General features: G+C 39.0%; 2 protein-coding genes across 7 annotated transcripts in view; one reads left to right on the plus strand and one right to left on the minus strand.

The window, feature by feature from the left end:
- Positions 1-318: 318 nt before the first annotated feature.
- LOC124074601 (collagen alpha-3(IX) chain-like) lies at positions 319-18,703 on the plus strand. Of its 2 annotated transcripts, XM_046417689.1 has the most exons (36): positions 322-459; positions 1,461-1,590; positions 3,775-4,171; positions 4,542-4,622; positions 5,806-5,823; positions 6,372-6,461; positions 6,558-6,593; positions 7,569-7,640; positions 7,732-7,776; positions 7,859-7,894; positions 8,006-8,029; positions 8,133-8,186; positions 8,686-8,757; positions 9,464-9,502; positions 9,704-9,760; positions 10,693-10,746; positions 10,866-10,919; positions 11,009-11,062; positions 11,161-11,214; positions 11,329-11,382; positions 11,475-11,528; positions 11,620-11,673; positions 12,077-12,130; positions 13,364-13,408; positions 13,566-13,619; positions 13,726-13,779; positions 13,956-14,009; positions 14,654-14,725; positions 14,816-14,851; positions 14,944-14,988; positions 15,082-15,114; positions 15,345-15,491; positions 16,303-16,357; positions 16,487-16,681; positions 17,137-17,223; positions 18,050-18,703. In XM_046417689.1, exons 1-36 carry the CDS (start codon positions 429-431, stop codon positions 18,250-18,252), a joined length of 2,694 nt encoding a protein of 897 aa, XP_046273645.1. In that variant the 5' UTR covers positions 322-428; the 3' UTR covers positions 18,253-18,703. The 2 variants fall into 2 exon arrangements, 1 of the variants encoding a protein (XP_046273645.1); XR_006845878.1 differs by lacking the exons at positions 17,137-17,223; positions 18,050-18,703 and adding an exon at positions 16,060-16,135 and having other exon boundaries at positions 319-459; positions 16,487-16,563.
- Positions 18,704-19,587: 884 nt separating this feature from the next.
- col22a1 (collagen, type XXII, alpha 1) overlaps positions 19,588-23,095 on the minus strand; it is a 55,101-nt gene continuing 51,593 nt past the window's right edge. For all 5 annotated transcript variants that reach the window (XM_046417684.1, XM_046417683.1, XM_046417688.1 and 2 more), the window contains one exon: positions 19,588-23,034. In XM_046417684.1, coding sequence (XP_046273640.1) covers positions 22,841-23,034 — 194 coding nt within the window. In that variant the 3' untranslated portion in view covers positions 19,588-22,840. The remainder of the gene's footprint in view (positions 23,035-23,095) is intronic.

The raw sequence follows: 23,095 nt of genomic DNA on the forward strand, positions 1-23,095 counted from the left end.
CATGTTAGCATTGTCCTTGTGAGCTTGTTAGCATTTTGACTTTTGTCCTGAAAATGCAGTATAATTATATCCGGCCCGCGAGCTCATTTCATATAGATCTATTATTATTGTTACCAATAGCACACCAATATGAAGCGCTGATAACATAAACTACAGATCCCATAATGCAGCGCAACTGCCGCCTTGCCGTACTATTGGCTACCTGGGAACATTCCCGCGTCAATCAAGTCGAGCTCTGTTGCCGTACACAACCGAGGCTGTTGGTTTTGTTGGCCTAGCTTGCTCTTTTATGATTATTTCCAGCACAACAACAACGTCTCTACTTGCGCAATTAGCGCACTGCTCCCTCCTGTCGGAAAGCGGTCACGACACGCTCATCTGTACCGGCCGCGCTCGAAAGGGTGATGTAACGGAGTGGGGAAACCGCAATGCATTGTGGGCTTTTCGGGCAACTGAAAAGTGTGTTTACGCCGGCTGCATACCTGACGCTATTCATGTGTTCAGTTGTTTTGTTTCAACAAGTTAAAACATGGTGCTAACGTGCCGTGTCGTTAACTGACACAATCGTTCACGTGATCGCTTCGGTAAAACAAACGATCGGCTCAGTTTTTAACCCAAGGACCTCGGATCTGTGAGCTAACGAGGAGACGCCGAATGGCCTGGCTAGCAGCCGTGAGACGACCAAACATCACTTTCAGCACAATCACCCGACACATGTTGGTGTGTTCACGGCATTTTCACACTGGTGTTGGTGGTGTTTTTCTGAAAATAAAATGAATGGCTGCTAATCTTCCTCTGCATATTTCTGTTTATCCTTATGATATGTCAGGCACAGGAAAATCTCCTCACCTGCTACTTGCTCATATGGTGACAAACACCAGACCTGCACTTTACAAAGAAAGTTAATAAAACTATGTCTGATGCTGATAATAAATATTGTAGTTCACTGGCAATATATGAAACTATATTCCAACTACTTTAATTGAGCCATAAGAAGTCCTCTGTGAGACCATGCCATTAACTCAAGCAATAATGTCTTGCAAGTCTTTTCAGTTTATTATAAACGTTCTTGTGAGAAAAGCCCTTTTTTTCAAGGTTTTTTTTTTGCAGCATGTTAGTATTTCTAACTTGTTTTGACAGGAGATTTTATTATATATACATACATATATATATATGTATACATACATGCATATATACATATATATATATTAATTTATTTTATTTATTTTGGAATGATATTCCTGTCTGTTCTTATTCTGTATGTTTAGAAATGTGTTCGAAGTGTTTCTGTTCACTTCAGATCGGCCCGTGATCTAAAGGGTGCTTTGAGTTTTGTGCAACTGAGTTTGACACCTCTGCTCTATTGTAAAATTATCACTCCTGCTACACACTACACATGATAATGATCATTGTTACATCATGTCATCATCATTATTTACATCATGCATTATCCTGTGTAGGTTTTGATCTGATAACGCAGTTCCAGCTGGATGTGATCCCTCTGAAAGGTGTGAGGAAAGTGGACGGCTCCACTCCCCTCCAGGTGGCCTACCGCCTCGACAGGGAGGCCAACTTCCAAATTCCAACCATGTAGGTACAGTAAAGAGGGTGTAGAAGAAAGCAGATAAAAACACGCACAAATGTTGAGAGGCAGTAGTGGTCTCCTGATGCAGGTGTTGCATTATTACAGGTCCAGCACAGATGTTACTGCATGGCAAGCAGCATATAATTGGTAAAGAAAAACATGTCTGAACCTATTTGGCATTTCTTAGACTCAAAGGCAGAGTGGAGGCATTTCGTGCGTGTTTGTGAGTGACTGTGAGATCAGAAGAGCACATTTTGGACCATACTTGATGCTATTGGACCTACAGTAGATCTATTCACCATACCTGTTTTGTTTATGGTTTATCTTTTGTTGTAATACTTCTTTAAAGGTTTAGACTGATAATAAACAGTGCTGGCTTAATACAAAGACTCTGTAGAGACATCCCACTCATCTGGCAAAAGTGTTGTTTTGAGGCAACAGTTAAACAGAAAACTGACAATTCTGATAATCGTTTATTCCTTTTTTTAAAGGTTATTCAACTCAACAGGAAATTCAGGATTTTAGTATATCGATTCACAAAGTCAAGTGACTTGCAAGTATCACATTTTTTTAAGAAGGCAGAGACTTTGTATCCAGAGAATGACTGAAGCATTAAAAACAGAGAATCCTGCCTTTCCTATAACACAACTAATCACAACCTTTTGTTCCCACCTGAAAAATGCATACATCTTTTAAATTCCATGGGAATATTTCTTGACTTGTTATTAACGACTAAACAATGAATCAATTCATTTTTACATATATACATATTAATTGATAGTGAAAACCATTGTATGCTGTAGCCTTAGTATTGCATCCCTGAAGATTGCTAACTTAAGGGCCCTTATGTGCCGCAGCTGTTTGTTTGTTTGTTGCACTTTTATGAAGAATGGCATCAGCAGTAGAGGCTGACTTGTGGTCAGTAGTATAAGTTAAGCTTTTAAAACGCTTGATCCTGCACCTCCCATAATGCATCTCAGTGGAATCTTTCATTAGAGCCTCACTGCTTTGTGAATACATTTCAAATCCCACACGTGCAGTTTGTAAGACCGGCTGTCAGCTAAACACCTGTGTTGAATGACAACATCATCACAGCTGTTTTTCCAAACTTTGGACAGCTCCCCCTAGAGACAAACTCAGCAGATGAGTCAACTGAATTTCCTGTGTAAAGTTGGTGGTGTTCTCCTACATTTTCATTGAATCAAATTACCGCAAACCAGATGACACATATAGTAAAGCTGAAGTCCTGGGGCAGCCTCACACATTGCTTGCTCAGTAATACAGCCCTCCTAAGCAACTGCAGTATCATCACTTTATCTAACACAAGTGAAAGGCATGCTATTCAGACAGAATTTCAGAAAGCAGAGTGTGCACGTTAATGGCTGTACCACTTTACATAACCAAATATGCCTCCTGGTGTTTCCTTGTGAGCCCGTTCCAGTCTGTTTTGGTTAATCTGCTCCTGCAGGCCAGCTTTCCTTAGGAGCTGTTATGTAACTCGCTGGCACCCTGCATCTACACCACTCGGGCCTGTCACACTGAATGTAAATACATGTTGATTTCCTTCGCAGGTCCAGTGGCACAGACTGTGCTTTGAAGTTTGTCCCTGCCAGCAAACTTAAAGCCGCACTCCCTCCTTTTATTCTGCAGGGCAAAAGCAGCACATACTTCAGACTTTTTCACCTCAGGCAAAGCTAGAGCGTGGTCTTCATTTGTTTTACTGGCTTACAGGAAACACTTTTTTTATTGCCTCACCTTGATCGTTTACAAGATGGTAAAAGTTCGGCTACAGCGCCCATCTATTAAGCCCCACCTACTGAGAATTTGGCTTGTTAAAAACTCAGAAAGCGCCAGACTGTGGCTGCTAAACAGTACTGCATGTTGTAACTGAGGCAGCAATTTATGCACAGAAGAAGCCTCTTTCATTTGTTTCTTTGAAAAATAGGACTTAAATTAATGTTTTTTTCTCTCTTGAGAAATTTGATGATTTATTGAGTGATGTTTATGTTAGTATCATGAATTAACGCATATTAAAAGCATATTCCAGTACAACTTGAACAAACCCCTGAACTGCAGTAAATGCTTCGTGGATTAAGCAGCCTCACCCAACCTTCCATCTATATGGGGATGAGTAGATAATAGACACATTTTCTTTTATGGTTGAACTGTTCTTTTAATGTCCATCTCAGGCTGAACTTCCCCCGTGGTTTTCCTGACGAATACTCCTTCATGGCTACCTTTCGCATGATCAAGAACACAGTGAACAAGGTGTGGAATGTCTGGCAAATAGTGGACGAAGACGGAAGCAAACAAGCCGGGCTGAGGCTGAATGGCGACCAGCAGGCTCTGGAGTACTTCCTGATGGGCGCCGATGGTAACCTGCAGACAGTCACCTTCCCTGGCCTTTCTGTGCTCTTCAACACCAAGTGGCACAAGGTGATGATTGGCGTGGAGCGTGACCAGGTCACTCTGTACGTGGATTGCCAGCCTGTGGATAAGAAACCCATCAAGGGGAAAGGCCCTATCAACACAGAGGGAGACACTCTCATTGGTAGACTGGATGCCGATCCCGATGCTTCCGTAGTGGTAAGCGAGGATGATGAATTTCCTGCTGCATTTAAACATGTTCATTGACTGTGCTTACAAGCTGCATCAGTGAAATGGTGCTTTTTTTTGCAAACAAACACACTTGAGTTTGTGTGTGTGCTGAGCTTGGCTTTAATTCTAAAGTGCTGCTGTGACAGCAAAGCTACTCAGCAGGGTTCCAGTGGAAAAAAGGAAAACTTAATCCCTGCAGAAAATAGCATTGATGCAAAATCAAGCTTAACCGCCCAGAGAAAATTGACTGATTCAAAACTACAAAGAAATAAGTGTGCAATGACAAGGCATTGCAATGCCACATCTGGAAATTAAAGCCTAGGACTATATTTGTAGTAACATTAACATCTCTTTTCAGTTCGAACTCCAGTGGATGTTGATTCACTGTGACCCAAAGAGAGCCCAGAGAGAGAGCTGCAATGAGCTTCCTGCCACTGAGGTACAGTTACAAGGACTCGGATCTGCTCAGCATCTGCTGTGGTTTGTGGTTTTATTCAGGATGATGGGGCTGAAAGAAAAAAGGAAAACAGAGCAGAAATGCTGAGATAAAGTTGCAGAAGTGTAAAAATTCTCTGCGAAGCAATTTCCTCTGGTACATCCAGAGGTTGCTTCGTGCAGAAAATGTATTTATTTTTTTTATTATCAAACAGCAGATTAGTGTTGTATTTCCACAAACATTTCTTGGAGGCAGAACTGCTAAGGACCAGGCAGACGTGATCTCATTGGCAGTGTTAAACCTCAATGCATGGAGCCAAAACCCAAATGCTTGTTAGCTAACTGGCAAACTTTAATAACAAGGAGGAAATTTCATCTCAAAGTGTGAGATCAGAAACCCAACCTGCATAGTGTGCATAATCCCAGATTTTTGTGGTCTAATTTAGTCTAATTTCAATTCAGCACAAAATTTAACATGTGCCACACACAAGATTAGGATAAGATCAAGTCCCAGGGAAGGGAACATGTATGTAGGATAAGGTTTTTGGACTTTATGATTGAAGTCCTGAAACTTACACTTAGTAGTGTGGAACAGGCTGAAAAACAGATATGGCAGCCAAAGGAAAGTAATGACACCCAAATTGACTTGATATAGTGCTATTTTCCAACCAAGTGTAGTGTTTTTCAGTTACACACTACCAATTCAGCATTCATACAACCATCTTGCCATCAGATGAACTCATATTTTTGACTAAATATTATCTTTCAGTGCGGCTTTAGCACAATTGTTTTTACATAATTTTATGTTAAACAATGTTTTTTCTGTCTTAAAAATATACTGGTAGAGCCTATGTGTCTCTGCTGTCTCTTATTTTATTCAGTTGGGGGTCTTGAGTGAAAGTGAAAAATCCAAATGCTATCAAAATGTAAATATTCCTATGCACTATAGACAGAAATACTTCCTGGCCTGGTGCTCTCTATTAGATTTCAGGCTAACATTTCTGCATCCAGCTGTGAGGTGGTTCTGTACATGGGGAGTGTTGGTACTATGGGCTGTATATTCAAATGGCAGCATGATATACTCACCACCATGATTACGAACAGGTGCGCTTCTGCTGACACTTGGTGAGGGTGGTGTTACTACTTTCACTAACTCTCCCATTATCTGATTTCTCTTGCTTCTTCAGATGTATGCCAATGCTGAGGTATTTATTTATCTTCTTCCTTTTTGCTTTGTGATATTAAGCCAATAATCTACTTCAGTGCTTTGATTGCCTAATTGCCTCATTGCTTTGTTCTAAATCTAATTTATGGTAGTGGTTTTATTTGTTTTTTGTTTTTTTGTTTTTGTCCATTAGGCCATTCGTACTTTCTTAAACCAATTCACATGTCAAAGACTGTAAATTGCTGTCACAGAGATAAATAGAATTATACCTGAAATGTCCCAAGTTGGAAGCATGTTGCAGGTTGTAAAAAGACACGGTTACTTATTACTAATGTAATAAGCTAATCAGTAGCATTTCATTAATTTGACCTTTTAGTCCAAGTGTTTGTCCAGTTTTCTGTTTGATGGTTTGAAAGGAACAACCTGTCAAATAACTTCTCATAAAATGTAGAAAAATGAAACATAACGGTTTTGAATAAATGATTTGGTGAGTATAGGTCTCATATTTTACTTTCTTTAAAAGCTATAGTTATGCTTTATATATAGTCATTTCACTGCCATTTGCTGACTGGTTGTATCCATTCTCAGCCTGACAAATCAGTCCAAGGCCCCCCTGGACCCACTGGTCCAGAGGGTCCCAGAGGTCCCCCAGGAGAAAATGGCCGAGATGGAAGAGATGTAAGTATTTCATCCTCAATAACAGCCGTTCTTTGTTCATTTCTATAAACACACAGCAACTATTCATTGCTTTGTGTCTTTGCTTTATTTCTCCAGGGTCTTCCAGGTTCAACTGGCAGTCCAGGTGCTCCTGTAAGTATGAAATTGATGAGCATACTGACAAAACACTGAGCCTACTGATTTATTCTCACTCTTTTTGTGTACCGTTTGCTCGCCGTGAGATATGTCAGGCAAGCCGTTCACTTTACCTACGTGCTCGAGTGTTCACAGAATTTAAAAACAAATTGGCAAGCTCAAAACAGAGAATGTTTTCTGTGTATTGAAATTATTGCAGCCAACCTTAATAAATGATGGTGATGATGAGGTTGTATTTGTTCAAACACTCAAAGACTTTCCAATCATATCCTTATCCAAAACTATTTTAGAGCTATCGGTCTTGCCTGGTTACAGTAACCCTGAGTCTTTCTGGGCCATGGTAGTGCGACATCACGTGATGCACTGTCAAAATATTTGTAGCAATTTGTTAGCCATAAAATATGTATAAGTACTTTATACTCTGAAAGTCCTGTCTCTAGCTCCAAGCTAACTTTGCTCTTCCCGCTTCCAGCCAGCTGGACTTTATTCTACTCATTCTCCTGTAATGCTACCTAACTCTACTCAGGTCAAAGTGCCCCATAGCTTTCTCTCCCTTCATTTGTTTGTGTTGACCATCCCCCAGCCATTATCCCCACCCGGCTTTTAATTGAGTGCCAGTCGTTATTTGAGGAAATCTGGTAACACAAATAACACCACTGCAGGTATTAGCGCTGATGCATAGCACATCTGATGCTTATTAACAGTTGTTACTGATTGAGCCTGAAGGTTAAGAGAGGCAGCATGTTTACTTGTGCCTCCGTCATTTATCGTTGCTCTTTTCATGTCCAACCCATTTATTATCTTAGCTTAACCATACACAAGCTTAGGTTGTCTGTGCTCCAAGGAACAAGAGCAGCCCACCTTTCATTGATTAATTGTTGACTTTCATTGCCACTGTGTATCTTAGCAACAGTGCAGAGAGATGCAGGAGGAAGATAAGGCTGTTTTATTCCTGTTGTGTGTGTTTCCTAGGGCAGCAAAGGAGAGCAGGGGGAGATTGGTCTTCCTGGACAGAGAGGCCTGCCCGGTCTTCCAGGCGCTGCAGTAGGAAACATCACTTCATCCACTGACACACTGTCTTTATAATACCTGCCAGTACTGTCTGTGTGTGATTGTGTGATATTGTTGTCTGCAGGGTTCTCCTGGCCCAATGGGCCCCAGAGGGCCTGTAGGGGAGAGAGTAAGTAACCATTTAGATCACTTTGAAATCATTTAATTATAAGAATTATGACAATATTACTGATCCTACATCCTGTCTGCAGGGACTTCCTGGCTTTCCTGGACCTCCAGGCCCACCTGTAAGTAGAAAAATCTCTCTTTAAAGCAACATAAATTGAAATTAGCACTGTAAGTAAAGAAATTCCCACCTATTTAGTTAATCTAAATCGGATGTGTCATTTGTTTCACAGGGCCCAGCAAGTGAAGGACCCGCTGTATGTGTTTACTGCATTTTATTCTGAAATGTTGCTGAAATGATGATATAAGGCTCACTAATGAATGTGCTGCTGTATTAACCACTGTATCTGTGACTAACAGGGACCACCAGGGAAACCAGGAATCCCAGGAGATGAAGGAAATATCGGGCCTGAGGTCAGACTTTAAAACGTTAAGATTTTAATTGTTAGGTGACCTAATGCATTTAAAGTTTTTAATTTGAACATGCACCAATAAGAAAACAGTCAGTGGGGGAAAATAATTAAGTACATCTGATCAAATATTGTACTTCTAGTAAAATGGTTCATATACATTGTTGCATCAGTAACAATCTTGTAATAGCATATAAAAGACTACTTTTGATGTGTTAGGTAAATTTTATTGATACTTCTATGCTAGTGCTTACTTATAATGGGGTATTTTCACGTCGATGGACCTCAGTGCTTCTTCCACCCATGAAAATAGTATTAAACATAGTGACAAATTAAGAGACTGGCATCAATTTTTAAAAAAAATATTTTTCAAATAACCTCTATATATGACTTTTAAAGGATAATAAACCTGATGTTTTTTTCTAGGTCAATCAAATATTCATCTAATATTTGCTTTTACTTGTTTGATATCAAATATATTGATAATATGTCTTTTATTGCAGGGTGCACCTGGACCGAGAGGGACACCCGGAATTGCAGGGCCTCCTGGCCCTCCTGGTCCACCAGGGCCTGTGGTAAGAACAAGGACAAACCCATGTTCTGTTGACATTTACTAATCTGTCATTATTTTTTCATACATTTTGTACAATACATATATCACATTGTGTGTTGTATTTCTTTTATTAAATTTGTTTTTTCCTGTTTCCATACTTTTGAGCCTTTATGAAGATACTAATAGTTAGGATTACAGCTGGTTGTCAATATTGCCTGATATTACTGTGCTTGCATCAAATGTTTTTTATTCCAAAAGTGATCAGTACAGTGTAATCAGATATTTATTATCATGAAAAGGAATTTGAAAGAGAGTGTAAGCAATGGCGTGCTAAATTCCTAGCTTTCACAAAGTGGTCACTAGTCTTCCTGTTGTCCAGAGGCCTGGTGAAATCCAAAAGTGCTACAGTATATAACTGATTACATGATGCCATAATTGAAAAAAAATACATAATCAGTATCTGCATGACTTTAAATTAAAGCTCAGCATCAATCACAGGCTGAATATTGACTGTCTGCTCTGGATATAACCCCAATAGCCGTCATACTAATTTGTCATCTCTTTTTGTACACTTGATACATTTCTTCTGGAGTTCAGATTTTCATGTGACATTATGAGCGTATGATGATGCTTGCATGCTGCGCTCTCTGGGAGTTTCTGCTATGGTGGATTTATGTGGACATCTAAACGCCTGCGGCTGTTTTAGATGTCACTCTGCTGTGTTTTAGGGACCGCCTGGTGCCAGCAGTGAGGGAAGTGGGGAAGCTGTGAGTGTTTTACTGTCTTACACACTGCCAAATGTTTCCTGGGTGCATGGTGATTGGAGTGGGGATAGTGAATTTTTGATCAGTGGAGTCATTGAAGTTAAGAGGCTCCACAGCAGCCGCACTCACTGGGTATTTGACTGTCTGTTTTCTCTGTCCCCTCTCTCATTTCATTCCCATCTGTCTGGTGGTGCATATTTGTAGTGTCCTGCTGCCTGTCCCGCTGGACCACAGGGATTGGCTGGGCTCCCGGGGATGAAGGTGAGGGATGTCAATGTCAATACAAAATCAAATATTGTTTGGACTACATTATACTTAAGATTTAGCTTGGATTAGTCATATTTGTGTAACAGTTACATTATAAATGAATACTTGACTTTTTTTCATAAATATTAATTTACCAAATATGTTCTACTGTCACTCCTCTCATGTTGCCACTTTGTTAATGGTGACTTAATCAACATATATATATATATATATATATATATATATATATGTGTAAAACAAAACATGACAGCATCCAACAAATGAAAAATTACTACATTGTGCGTAGTGCACAGATGATGAGAAAGAGGAGGTTGTATATAAAATAATGCCAATATACTTTTATACTACAGTGATTGCTTGTATGAAGCAAATTAGCTATTCGCTGCAAATTGACTTTTAGGTATGCTACTACAGAGATGAGATTGTTGGTCAGCTAGTCCATCACTCTGGAGACAGATGGATTGCAAAAAAATAAATACATAAATAAACCTTGCACAGATATTCCCACAGGGTGAATTATTATAATTCTAGTAATTTTTTAACTGATGTCATTGAGCACATCAGGTCAAAATCTCATATTACCCAGTACTTTAGTTCGTGATCTAATGGCTGTAAAATGAATGAAAAAATTAGAGATAAACACCAAACAGCCATGTTAACATCAGGACATTAGCATTTAGTTGAAAACATCGTTGTCCCTAAGTACAGCCTCACAGAGGCACCACAGTGGCTGTATTAGTCTAGTTATATAAGAAGAATGGTAAACAACAGCAGCTCAGAAGACAGGAAAAAAGATCCATTTAAACAAGAGGGGAAACTCTGGGATACATTTAGACATTTCAATTCAAAATTAATATACAGGAATAATAAGCTCTGATGATAATAACATATAATCTAATAATAAAGCAATTGATTGTTGCCTTCAGGGACACAAAGGTTTGCCTGGTGAGCCTGGAAAAGATGGAACACCTGGGGAGAAGGTATTTGAGATATTTCCTAATATCCCAACTTGCATGTAAATGATTTCATTGCAGCCTTAATGTGATTATGTCTGTTCTTGGAATTGAATTAATTTGTTCCTGTTTGTTTTTTTCCGAAGGGCGAAGCTGGAGAACCAGGTCCTCAGGGGCCACCAGGTCGCATGGGAGATGATGTAAGGATGCTAATTACACAGACTCAGTGTCTCATCACAGGCCTGCATGTGTCTCTATGAGAGGAAGTCACACTCTTTTGTCATTTTAGGGTCAAAGAGGGCCCATTGGATTCCCTGGATCTCTGGGAGAAAAGGGAGACAGAGTAAGTGAAACCACAGTTTTTAAGATATGAAAATAATGTTTACTTGAGATAAATATTTGTAGCATTACATTTGCAGATAAAAACACCTCTGTTCACAGGGTTCCCCTGGTTTCAATGGCGTCCCAGGACCTACTGGCCCACCTGGAGCCCCTGTAAGCAGTCTGAGTTTGTTCACTTCCATATCCTCGGCTCTTTGGCGTTTTGGCATTTGCTCTAGAGCAATATGGCAGGATGTAATTGAAAACTGTCTGAATCTCTTCTCTCAGGGTGTGGAGGGAATCCGTGGACGTCCGGGTTTGGAAGGACCTAAGGGCGATGAAGTGAGTTCCACAAACTTCAGCTTTGATTCTGAATTATATTGCAGAATATTATCTCAAAGAATGTTTGGGTTAAAAATATTGATTTTGATTAGGGAGCTGTCGGACCTCAAGGAGAGCGGGGTCCTGCAGGGGAAAAAGGAGACACTGTAAGCATGAACTTTCCTTTGGCTCGTTCATTCTTTAGCATAATTCTGTTTCGAGTATGACAGAGTAATAACTTTGCGGTGTGGCCTACAGGGAGAGCCTGGTACAGATGGCTTGGATGGGCTTCCAGGAACTGATGGAGCCAAGGTAAATTCTGATTTTGGGCAGCAAATATTTTTGTGATCCAGTATTTAATATGTTCATGTATTTTCACCAAAAACATTCACAGCCTGAGTATTCCCCAGGAATTGTTCAGAATGTGATAAAGGCTGTGATACAATGTTAATGTCATAAAACTCACTTCATTTCAGCCTAATGTTTAACATAAGATGCTAACATTATCTACTATGAGCTTGTGGTCATACTGAATGGTGTTGTATCAGCAAAATTTGTGTGTACTGAATTGAAGTGGTTTGTTATTTCTTCTATGATTTTTTTTGTGTGTGTGTGTCACATTGATGAATAGAAAATGCAGTGAAAGTGAAAATAAGTATCTAACTATCAAATAGCTCCATTATTAAGCTTGTATGCGCTAATCCCTTCTCAACAGGGAGAGCCTGGTACTCCTGGATCTGTTGGTGTCAGAGGGATTGTGGGTATTCCAGTAAGTTCATCTTCATTTTAATTCATTGTTTTTCTATGTGATATTGCTAAGTTTGACTTTGACTATATATGTGTATTGCAAAGTGACTCAAAGCAAGAAAAAATAATGGAGGCCAAAGCTCTCTGAAGCCACAAAGCAGGTCAGATATATAAAACATTAAAGTCAAACAACCAGCAGGAAGGAAAATCTAATGCCAAGAGCACATTGACCTTTGCCTGTAAGTGTGTGAGATGAGAGGCTAGAGATATGACGTGAATGGTCAAACTGCTGCTACTAACAGCACAACAGAACAAGAGCAGTATCTTTTCTACCTTACATTACAGTTTCCTGAAATAATTTATTTCCTGCACTGGGATTTTGTAGGCTTATAGAATACTTTAATACTTTTTTTTGTAAGTAATTTGCAAATCATTGTAAGGTAATACAATGTTAGGTCATTATTTACATCTATGTGGTACATGTTTGTTGCCATTGGACATTTACCATCAAACATAATAAGCAAGAGAACAATTGTATAATACCCTTTTAGCCATCCTAGCAGCATAGCTTAAGTTGTGGCAGTGTGTGTCTGTTAGCTCATCGACCAACTATCTCAACAACAAGCTAAAGAATTATCGTTCATTTATATACGGACAGTTAATTCTAATCAGGCTTTTAGTGAAAAATTTCTCAGATGGTGAACTTGATCAACATAACACCTCATTAAAATTAATATGTTAGCAGGCTCTTAGCATTTAGCTCAAAGCATCACTGTACCTAATGTCATATTCACATCATACCATCAATGGTAGACATAGGAAATATTGACAGGATAATGACTAGCTAACATCTGTGTCATCAAGACAGTTGTATGATTACAGATTTGGTTGTGTGATGATCAATAATATAATACCACCATTAGATCGGATTTTAATTACATTAAACATCAGCCTGTGGTTGATGTGAGGCATCCATTTTAGTTTTGTTTTCAGGCATTTCATTAATGGTAAGCACTAAGTTGGATATGTTGGAGCTTTCAGAAAAAATTTGAAAGTCTAAATCTTGAATTTTGATGTAAATTGTTATTTACTCTTGATTATATATATGCACTGCCTCAGAGAGGCTATACACCCTTTGTCTTTGGTCTTAAGTATTTGTACCATATTCATTTTTGATGCAACCATACTGACCTTTTTCCTGTCAATATTGTAGAAATTATGTAAGGATTCCTATGTGATGTGTCATTGTTCCTAGGGGCTGCCGGGAAAGCAGGGAGTAGCTGGACCCCCTGGTGCAAAGGTAATTGGAAGTATCTCACATTTAATGACACATGTCCACAATCTACATGCAATATTATGTTGCTGCACTATAAAAATACAACAAAACTGACTCATCACAAGTAGACTGATCTTAAAATAAAACTACTTTGAATCCTTGATTCCTGCTGTGGATTTAGGGTGATACTGGTGCTGCTGGAGACAGCGGGCCAGTTGGGCTTCCTGGAAAGACGGTGAGCATCCCATCATGCCTAATATCAAACACAAAATATATTCATCTGTTTATCTGTTAGTCTAATGTAAGTCATATTCCATCCATGCTTATTTGTTTTCATATAGGGTGAGCCTGGAAAACCAGGAGAAGATGGGAAACCAGGAGATAAAGGAGCAACTGTGAGTTGACGTTTACTTTTCAGTTAGGTGTAGATGTTAATGTTTGCCTTTCTGCTTTTCTATTGATTTTGGTGTTTAATTGCATTTTCATAGAGGCTTCTGGTATGTCTGTCTTCATATGCTAAGTGTGTAAACTATAGTTGATCTGCTAAGTGTATCTATAATCAATTTTTCAGGGTGAAACGGGAAAACAAGGACCAGTGGGACCTGCAGGTCCACCAGGCATCCAGGTGAGACATTAATAACAGAAAGCTATATTATTGGTGAAAGTTTACTTGTATTTACTTTTTATCTCCACCACATTTGTCTGAAAGCTTCAGTCACAATTTACTTTTAGATTACATTTTTCATACCCTTATATATAGTAAACACTATGCATCTCCAGATTAAAAAAAAACAGATTTATAAACTGATAAACTGAATTATTGAATATTCCTTTAAGGGTTCTCAAAGGAGGATTACACTAAAAACACAAGATAATCTTATAGAATGTGTTAAATACCCAACTGCATATAAAGTAGTTAGAATGAGCATAGCCTTAAACATGAACAGCAGTAAAATGCAACATAAGTATAAACACATCAGTAATATTAATTCAGAAACATCAGCTATAAAAGAAAAACATTGACAGGGAACATATTACTGCACAATGACTACTTTAACGGTTGGTACTTTGAGAACACTTTACTGTAATGCTCTCATACTTTTACTGAAGAGAAACTTTGAATGCAGGACTTGTAGTACTACTCGTAGTGGAGTAATTCCACCTTGTGGTACTTTTGTTAAGGATCTGAATACTTCAACCACTGTCATACATTGGTACAATGTAGAAAATGTATAGAATGGGTGTATATGAAATGTATTGTATTTCCAGGGTGAGAAAGGAGATAAAGGTGACACTGGTGCCAAAGGAATGAAGGGTCATACTGGGCACAAAGGGGATCAGGTAGAGAAAGTCCATTTTACTACTGTTACTTCTAAACATCCAAAATTATGAGGAGGAGTGAGATACATGTCTTTTCATGTGTTGTCTTAGGGGCCTATGGGACCAGTGGGGCCAAAAGGGAGTCAGGTAAGAACTATTATAATCTTTGTTTCAAATGTATCTGTGAAAGAGTTTTCACTAGTTCAGTAGTTACACACTCACCATGTCACTCTGAACAGGGAGACTCAGGTCTACCAGGAGATATCGGGGTCAAGGGAGACCAGGTATAAGGAGTTAAGTTTGGTTTTTAGAATTCATGTCTGCCACAACATTTCTGTGTGTTGGTTTGAAATAAGTTCATCTTTGTGTGTTGTCAGGGCCCTCCTGGTGTTACTGGAAACAAAGGAGAGGTATCACAAATCCTTCAGTCTCTAAACTATTACCTTTTCACATTGAAGGCGGTAACTGCACTACTTTAACGCAAATGCAAGTCACTAGGACTTGCATTATATATGATGTATATTAAACTACCCCGCATAGTTTTATTAAATCTCCTTACATATAAAAGATATATTAGTAACAGTTGTAGTCTTGCTAATGTTAGAATAGAGTGGTAATTATTTACTTTTCCAACCTTAAGTCTGGAGAGAAAGGCCAAAGAGGAGCTACAGGAGAAATTGGCAGACCAGGCCAGCCTGGACATGAGGGTTTGGCTGGACCAATGGGACCTCGGGGACTGGAGGGAGAGCCAGGCCTTCCTGGATCACCAGGTCCCAGGGGCCTGCCTGTAAGTGTTAACATTGCTAATACAGGATGTATGAACTATCCACGGGGGAAGTGCACTTTGTAGTAGCAGTAGCTATCAGGAGTTAAAAACAAGACAGTTTGGCTTAAAGTGAAAATGAACAGATGAGCACCTTTAAAGAGAACATAGTTTGTATGATGTAATTAATTCACTAAAAACTGATTGACTTGTTCACTATGGGATGTATAGAATCTTTTATCCTTTTCAGGCATGCTGGCAGTGTATGTATATGTCAACAATTTTTTGGGGAATATTTTAATAACAAAGTCACCCTTTTCTCTTCCTCACAAAACTTTTTGGATGACTTGCCCTGAACTCAGGATGCATGCATGAATAGCGAGTGCGGGTAGCCGGCAGAGAAGTATCATAATAGCAGTTATGTGTTCGTATATTAGCTGATAAAACTGGTTTCCGGTTGAAGTCCGCTTTCTTCATATACCTGTCATTTACCCATATATGGTGCTCAAACAAAAAAAGGATTTGAAAAACTGAACAGTAATGTCATGTTGATGAGTAGATGCATGTTTATTTCTCCACTGTGATATGGAAGGTAAATAGGTCCTACGTGAAACTACTTTGTAAGTTATCTTGAGTAACCAGGTCTAGATGGATAAAGAGCACAGCAGGTAAGAGGAAAAATATGTATTTTTCATTTTGGGGTAAACTATCTCTTAAGCCATCATGACTCAGTTTATGTATTTTGCTATTGCAAGATGGATGCCTTAAGAATAATTTCTTTATTGACAGTTAAGCTTTAGTAACTTCATATGGCTGTTTATTCATTAATTCACAGGGCCCAAAAGTGAGTGATGAGAAGATTCATGAGATGTGCTCAGCCGTTGTTGAAGGTTCAGTTTAATTTAACATTATCTCATCCAATATATTTTCACTCATAATGCCTAACCCTTGATCAAACTAATCAAGATCACTTCTTGTAAAATAACTTCCTGTCTTAAGCTGATTTGTTCTCTGTCTAGAACAACTGGCAGAGTTTATGAAAGAGTTTCTGAAGAAGCCGGCAGCCATTGGTGCTCCAGGTATTCCTGGACCAGCAGGACCTCCCGGCCTCCAAGGACCACCTGGAGTGGCAGGAGCAGTAGGAGCACCTGGACCAATGGGTCCAAAAGGCCATCTAGGTTTCTTTGGACTTCCAGGTGCACCAGGGAAGAAAGGTCAGAAAGCCTTTTTAAATCCACTTTCCTCAGAAAAGCTTTAAATGACTTGCAGATACTGAATGTTTTTTACCTGTACTGTCAGATTAGGTGAGCACTTGTGATAGCTTTTTGCTTCTTCTTTGTTTTCCTGGAGAACATTCACAACTAATAAGGTAGATGTTGTGGCAAGAAATTAAATGAAGCCTTTACTGATAGCAAGCTTGTGGGTTCTGTCAGTAAACCTTTGTCTTCACACTGTCACAGCAGACTTGAAGAGTTTGTAGAGTACTCCGCAGATGGAAGGGATTCACCCGTGCATAATATTATATAATCAGTGATTCACTAAACAAGGCTGAATCAGAGTGGAATCATTAAGTTTCCTAATTACAGCCCCATAACTGCGAACACAGTGTGCCTCTCCATTTCATTTTAGCATTAATTTATGTGCCCTCTATGTGCCTTCTGTTCTGCAGGTGATGCTGGGGAAAAGGGAGATAAAGGGGACAAGGGAGAGGATGGTGTAGGAATCAAAGGAAGCCCAGGTCCACCAGGTGCACCAGGTAAGTCTGCATTTTGTCATAATTAGAGCACATCTCTACATTCATTATTTTTAATTAGAATTTATTAGAATAGAATTCAGCTGTATAAAAAAGTGTAATGAAATGCTACTGCTGTTATTGTGCTTACTATCCATTTTTCAAAAGAGGAGATATTTGTTGAAGCTGTAAGCCTCTGGGTGGTGTTTCCCCTGAGAGTCATTGACTGAATTTTTAAGGCTGACTTTGTTAGTTGATTTGCTTTTAAAGATACCCTGTGGAATTTCTGTTTACACAGAATGTTTTTATTATAACACACTGTGTCTAACAAACATACTCAATGCATTTCCATCCTCATAAATCATTTGCAATGCTCTTTCTTGATAAAACTGTTAAATGCTGCATTGATGTCCGCCTTCGAGCAGTTGCCTTTGCTGTTTGCACACGATTCTAATTTGTGTGCATGAAACAAGAAAAAAGCTCCACTACCACCTGTTGGTGGTTAAACACTTGTTACTTTTATTTTAGCCAGTGCACTGCTGACTTTCACATTCAAAAAGTAAAACGAGGCTTGCAAGCTAGGCTAACTGGCTGTGTACCTCCAGAAACAGCAGGTCTTTTCACTCTTTTGTAGTCATCACATATTTTTACTGCGTGTCTATCCACGCAGGCTTTGCACCAATCAAATTACAGAACTACTCAGCCTTCTTTTTGGACATTACAGTTTTGACTAAATAAGTACACAATGTCAAAATTCATGTGGATAAATATGTCCATGCAAATTAATTGGAAAAGTTCATTTTAATTTCAGTCTGACTTTAACATTTCACCTTTCCTATGCCCACCTCAGGTGCAGCAGGTGCTCCTGGCATTGGCAAGGATGGCAAAAATGGAGAACGCGGTGAGACAGGAAGTCCTGGTGCCCCAGGGGCAACTGGTCCTAAGGGACCTTCAGGGCCACCTGGGCTTTGTGATCCATCAACCTGTATAGCCAGACTTCCACCTCTCTATATGGTCAGCGGAAAGAAGTCTGCTGGCTACAAAAATCCATGAGACATCACGGCTCATTGAAACACTCCACATTTCATCCTGCGGTGGCCACGTTTAAGGGCTTCTCTGAAGTCCAGGTGTGGTGCTCTTTGGGAGTCTTCAAATGTCTCCATCTGAACCACGCATCAAGAGACGCAAAGGGAAACAGAGACAAGGCACAACTGTAGAATACTGTATAGACATTTTAACTTGTATGTAATTTTAGTGAGAGCTTATCTATGTTCAAAGATAGCTGCTACTGATGCCAATGCAACTTCTTCCAGCTGACGACAGGCACACGGGCTCATGAGCTGTCACTTACAAATGTATGCAGTTACAACTGCTGACCCCCCTACCTTCAAGATAACAAATCTGTGCACGTTTTAAAGATCAGCAAAGGTACATACCTTCTGATGCCTTGCATGTACTTTAAACTCCCTGAAAACATTGCCCCTACTGTTTTGTAAAGCCTACATCTTACCTTCTTATGGTACCATTTTGACCAACTGATTCTCCACTGCAGTCATGAGCCATTTAGGAACAGAATTTGGTGAAGTTGAGCTATGTTTTGTGCCTTTTTGTCCAAAACAAAACTACAAAAATGTTCACATTAACATTGGTACAATGTAACTACAAATGCAGGCCTGAGCTGACAGAAACGTGCTTTCTCGTTTGAGATGACACATTTTGTTTTGCCTGAATTTTTTTTCATATTAATGTTCTTTTTCAAACAGTGTAATAAAGTGACATGTTTTGGAAGTGTGTGAATAGTACTGAATTAAGATTAATTCAGCAGAAGATCTATCTGCTGCAGCTGTGTCCCATTCATATTAAAAGTCAAACATATGCAAGTGACAACAAGTTGCATGGTTACACAGAACAATTAAAAGACTTAAGCTGAAATTTAACAGCTCCTCTAAGGCAAGGTAGCAATGATCCTCTTCAGGTTGTTATGGATAAAATGTGGACATGACAGGGTTACACTGCTGCCACATTACAAAGTAGAGTCAACATCATCCCTACCACTGTCTGCACAGCACAAATACTTTCACAGATCAAATATGACCTTTAGCAAGAGTGAGCGTAGCTGCCATCCAAGGACATCCCTTTGATTTAATAGATCTTATCATGGCTTAGAGCTAGTGGGTTTCAGTTGTGTGCATAAAGGATACACATGATTCATAAATCTGAATCAGCAAAAGACTGGTGATTGGTGGTGACAATAAGCTTATGGAAACAGTTTTTCATATAATGGAGAGCAGAAGAGGAGTATAATTCAAAGTGACCTTATTTTAAACGCAATAGAATTGAGCAACATAAGATGAACCTTGCCTCTTCAAAAACAAAGCAAAGCATGTATTATAAAATGAATCTGTTCCTGTCTTTATTATACAGTACAGTACATGTGTCTTTCCAATACTTACAACATGCTACTTATTTAAAATATTTTAGCACCAATTCATCAGGAAATCTAGGAAAAACTGGTTAATAAATTTTTGTTACTGCAGTAAAACATATTTCTATTAGTTCAAATCATGAATAATTTTGCAGTATAATTTAAAAAAATCTTTCAGTTATAAAAAATAACTAATTTGAATGAGGAAAGATGTCTGGATTATATGCATTAAACATTTTTAAGCTGTGCACCATCCCACCCTGTAACATACTAATTTGGAAATTGTAACATAAAACCAGGAAAGGGCAATACTGATGTGGTTTGTTTGTTTGAAATTAAATCACTGACAAGAAGCCAATAAAAATATAGTAGATGGTACAGTATTGACGGAGCAGGTCATTTATTCCAGTCACACATTTATGGCCAAAACCTGACTCTGAACCTAATGTGGTGTTAATGATACAGACATTTCTCAAAGGCAGAGCTGCTCTGAAGGCAAAAAAAGTCTCATTGGTTGCGTTAAAGCTACTGTAACATCTAAGTGATATCATGGTATGGTGTATAAATAGCACAACACCTTTTAGGATATTTTGTATGTTATGTCTACATATTTTAAGCTTTCAGTTCCACATGTTATGAATTTGAAACGTGCAGAACAAAGTTTCAGGTCTTAGTCATCATGGTAGCAATAATGAACAAATGGTTAACATTTGATTGGCTTTAGGCAGCAAAATCATTTGGTTAGGTTTAGGGAAAGGTCATGGTTTTGATTAAAATAAGGACTTATGTACATGATATAACTTACATTTTACATAACTTACAGACAAAAAATGCCTTGTGATAACATGCAAAATGGCATAGGCCATTTGATGATGTCAGGATGGTAACATCTAAAGTTTAATTGATGATGTAGCCGGCTTGATGTCTAATTTACTGGCATTAAAGAAATTATGTGTTTTAGTTATCTTAAAATAAGCCTTTATATCTACAGAGTAAAGGGGTCCTCTTCCACAGAGTCCGCCATGTTGTAAAGCCATGTTTCTAGAGTAAACCAAACACTGGCTCTATAGAAAGACTTTCATGTTTTTAAAAACTGCAGGACATGTTAAAGTCATCTTATCACTAACATCATCTACTATAAAGCCACCATAAGCTATAGGTCAACCAGACCAAGAGACGCTGTAGCAGCATAAATCCAAGTGGGATGAATTTGGGACAAAAACTGCATTCAATTGTTTATGACTTCAACTTTTCATTACTAAGATGAAGAATGTGATATTTCATCTTTGGAAAATACAAAGCCTTGTCTTACCTCCAGAGCAGTCAAGAAATATTCGTCAAACTAAAACTTCTAGTCTACTTCACGAACATCTTCAAGAACATAAAGTTGCGTCACAGCCATTGTGGCATTCCATTGGGTAACCTGAGCAAAAGATGGCACAAGAAGACAACCAGTAGGTCAAACTGCATATCTGTCCTGGCAAGGCAGGTTCCTATATGGTTTTAAAAATTGCTTCCCCACTTCCCTTTTGCTCCTGTGTGTATTGATGTGCTTCTTCATATTTTCGAAAGGAAGACAAATGTGATACCTTTTGTGGAGGCTATTTAAAAGGTTCTAGATAATCAGCACATCTGAGGTTGGAAAGAAGTGTAATTGGTCCATGAGGGACGTAAGGCAAAACATCTTTCAAACGGTTACCACAGTGCTTTGGTCATCAGGATGCAGGGAAGCAACTCTCTAATTTAAGGGTCCAGGGGACAAATAAGAAAAGCAATGTCTTTTCAGAACAGGGCTGAGCTGCCCAGGCACTGCCACAGTGTAGGCACTTAATAAGCCTCACCAAACACAAAGGAAGTGGCACATTTAAAGAAAGCAGTGTGAAACAAGCAGCTTTTCAAAAAAGGTGAACAAAGGCTGCAATTATACCACCTTCTGAAAGCTGTTTACTGTTCAAGTCTATGCATACCTCAAAGTGAGAATGACCAGAACTACTTCATTAAACATAAAAGTACATATTTAACATTCTCTATTCTTCCTGTATCAATGTCTTTTCAGACTCAGGTCTAATAGTCATTATGTGGGTGAGCTTGGGACATTACCTAACATTTATGAATTATGCACGCATGTCATGTTATTACTATGATGTTCAAAATTTAATGCAAACTTCGATTCGTTTCAGAATTTGATATTCACCTTTAAATTATATGGAGTCATACTGTGTTGCAATTCTTAGGCAAACAAACTGAATTTTGGAATGAAATGTTTCAAATCTCTCCCAAAGCATGAGAAAACAATGCCAAGGCTCTAAATGATGAGTAATATCTACTGCCTCTAGTTTATCACCAGAATAAAATCTTGTTGTTTTTTTGTCTAAATAAATAAATCAGATATGATCACTTTCACAAATTGTATTAACAGCTACTTTATATTTCTGCTCACTGCAGGGTGCAGATACTATCTGAAAGAAGGTTACATAAGAACAATGCTACAATGCTACCAACTCAGAGGCACAAATGTGGCCATTCATCACCCTCCACACTAACTCATTAACACCCCTCCTACACAAAATCACTATTGGTATTTGAGATTGTGCCTCACACTGTCTGTGCTCACCCCTTCCCATCAGTGACAATAAAACAGACAATTCCCTTGACTGAGTAATTACCAGTGGACTAGTAGAAGATCCCTAGCGAGAAATCAATTATGTGGGCAGTAACTGACATCTATTGCTTGACATAGCACAGTGTGGGCTGTGAATGGTAATTGGTGCAAAATGGTTTAAGGCAGGATAAAAAAAAAAAAAAGACTTTGGTGCAGACATACTCCTGCAAGAAAATGTATAACTGAACTTTTGAGATAATTACTGATGAAATAATACAATATCAGATGCCCAAATCTTAGCTCCTAATGGGGTAGTTCAAGAGGAGGGAACGGTATCGTCCTTGTTATCTCCCTATATATTTACAGGAAGCATGCAAAGGAAAAAAAACTCTTTAGCTGCCCTCTTCACCCATATTAAATCTAAAATAGTCCCTTTAATCCCCATCCATCCCAAGCTTCATACCAAAAACAAACAAAACAAAAAATCTGACCGGCAGCACATGCCCTCCATACTGAGGTTATCTTGAAATAGAAAAGTTCTTGATTCAAACTGACACGACTGACAGTTCATAAATACAGCTGGACTTCAAGCTTGTTGCGTCTCTTCTGTTTTTTTAAGTCCCTTTGACATTTTTGGTGTGGGGTCTGTGTGCCAGGCTGGCATAGTAGGCACACTGGCTGGGGTCACATTGACCAGGGGGACCTGGAGGTCCAGGCTGGCCATGGGGGCCGGGGTTCCCTGGCTCTCCCTGGGCTCCAGCTTGTCCTGGGCTTCCGTCTTTACCATAACCAGGCAGACCAGCTGGACCTATAGTGGGAAGATGAACAATTAGGAGCTCTTAACTGGTTTAAACCAACATATTAAAGTT

Source organism: Scatophagus argus, chromosome 17 (genome assembly GCF_020382885.2).
Source record: "Scatophagus argus isolate fScaArg1 chromosome 17, fScaArg1.pri, whole genome shotgun sequence".
NCBI classification, from domain to species: domain Eukaryota; kingdom Metazoa; phylum Chordata; class Actinopteri; family Scatophagidae; genus Scatophagus; species Scatophagus argus.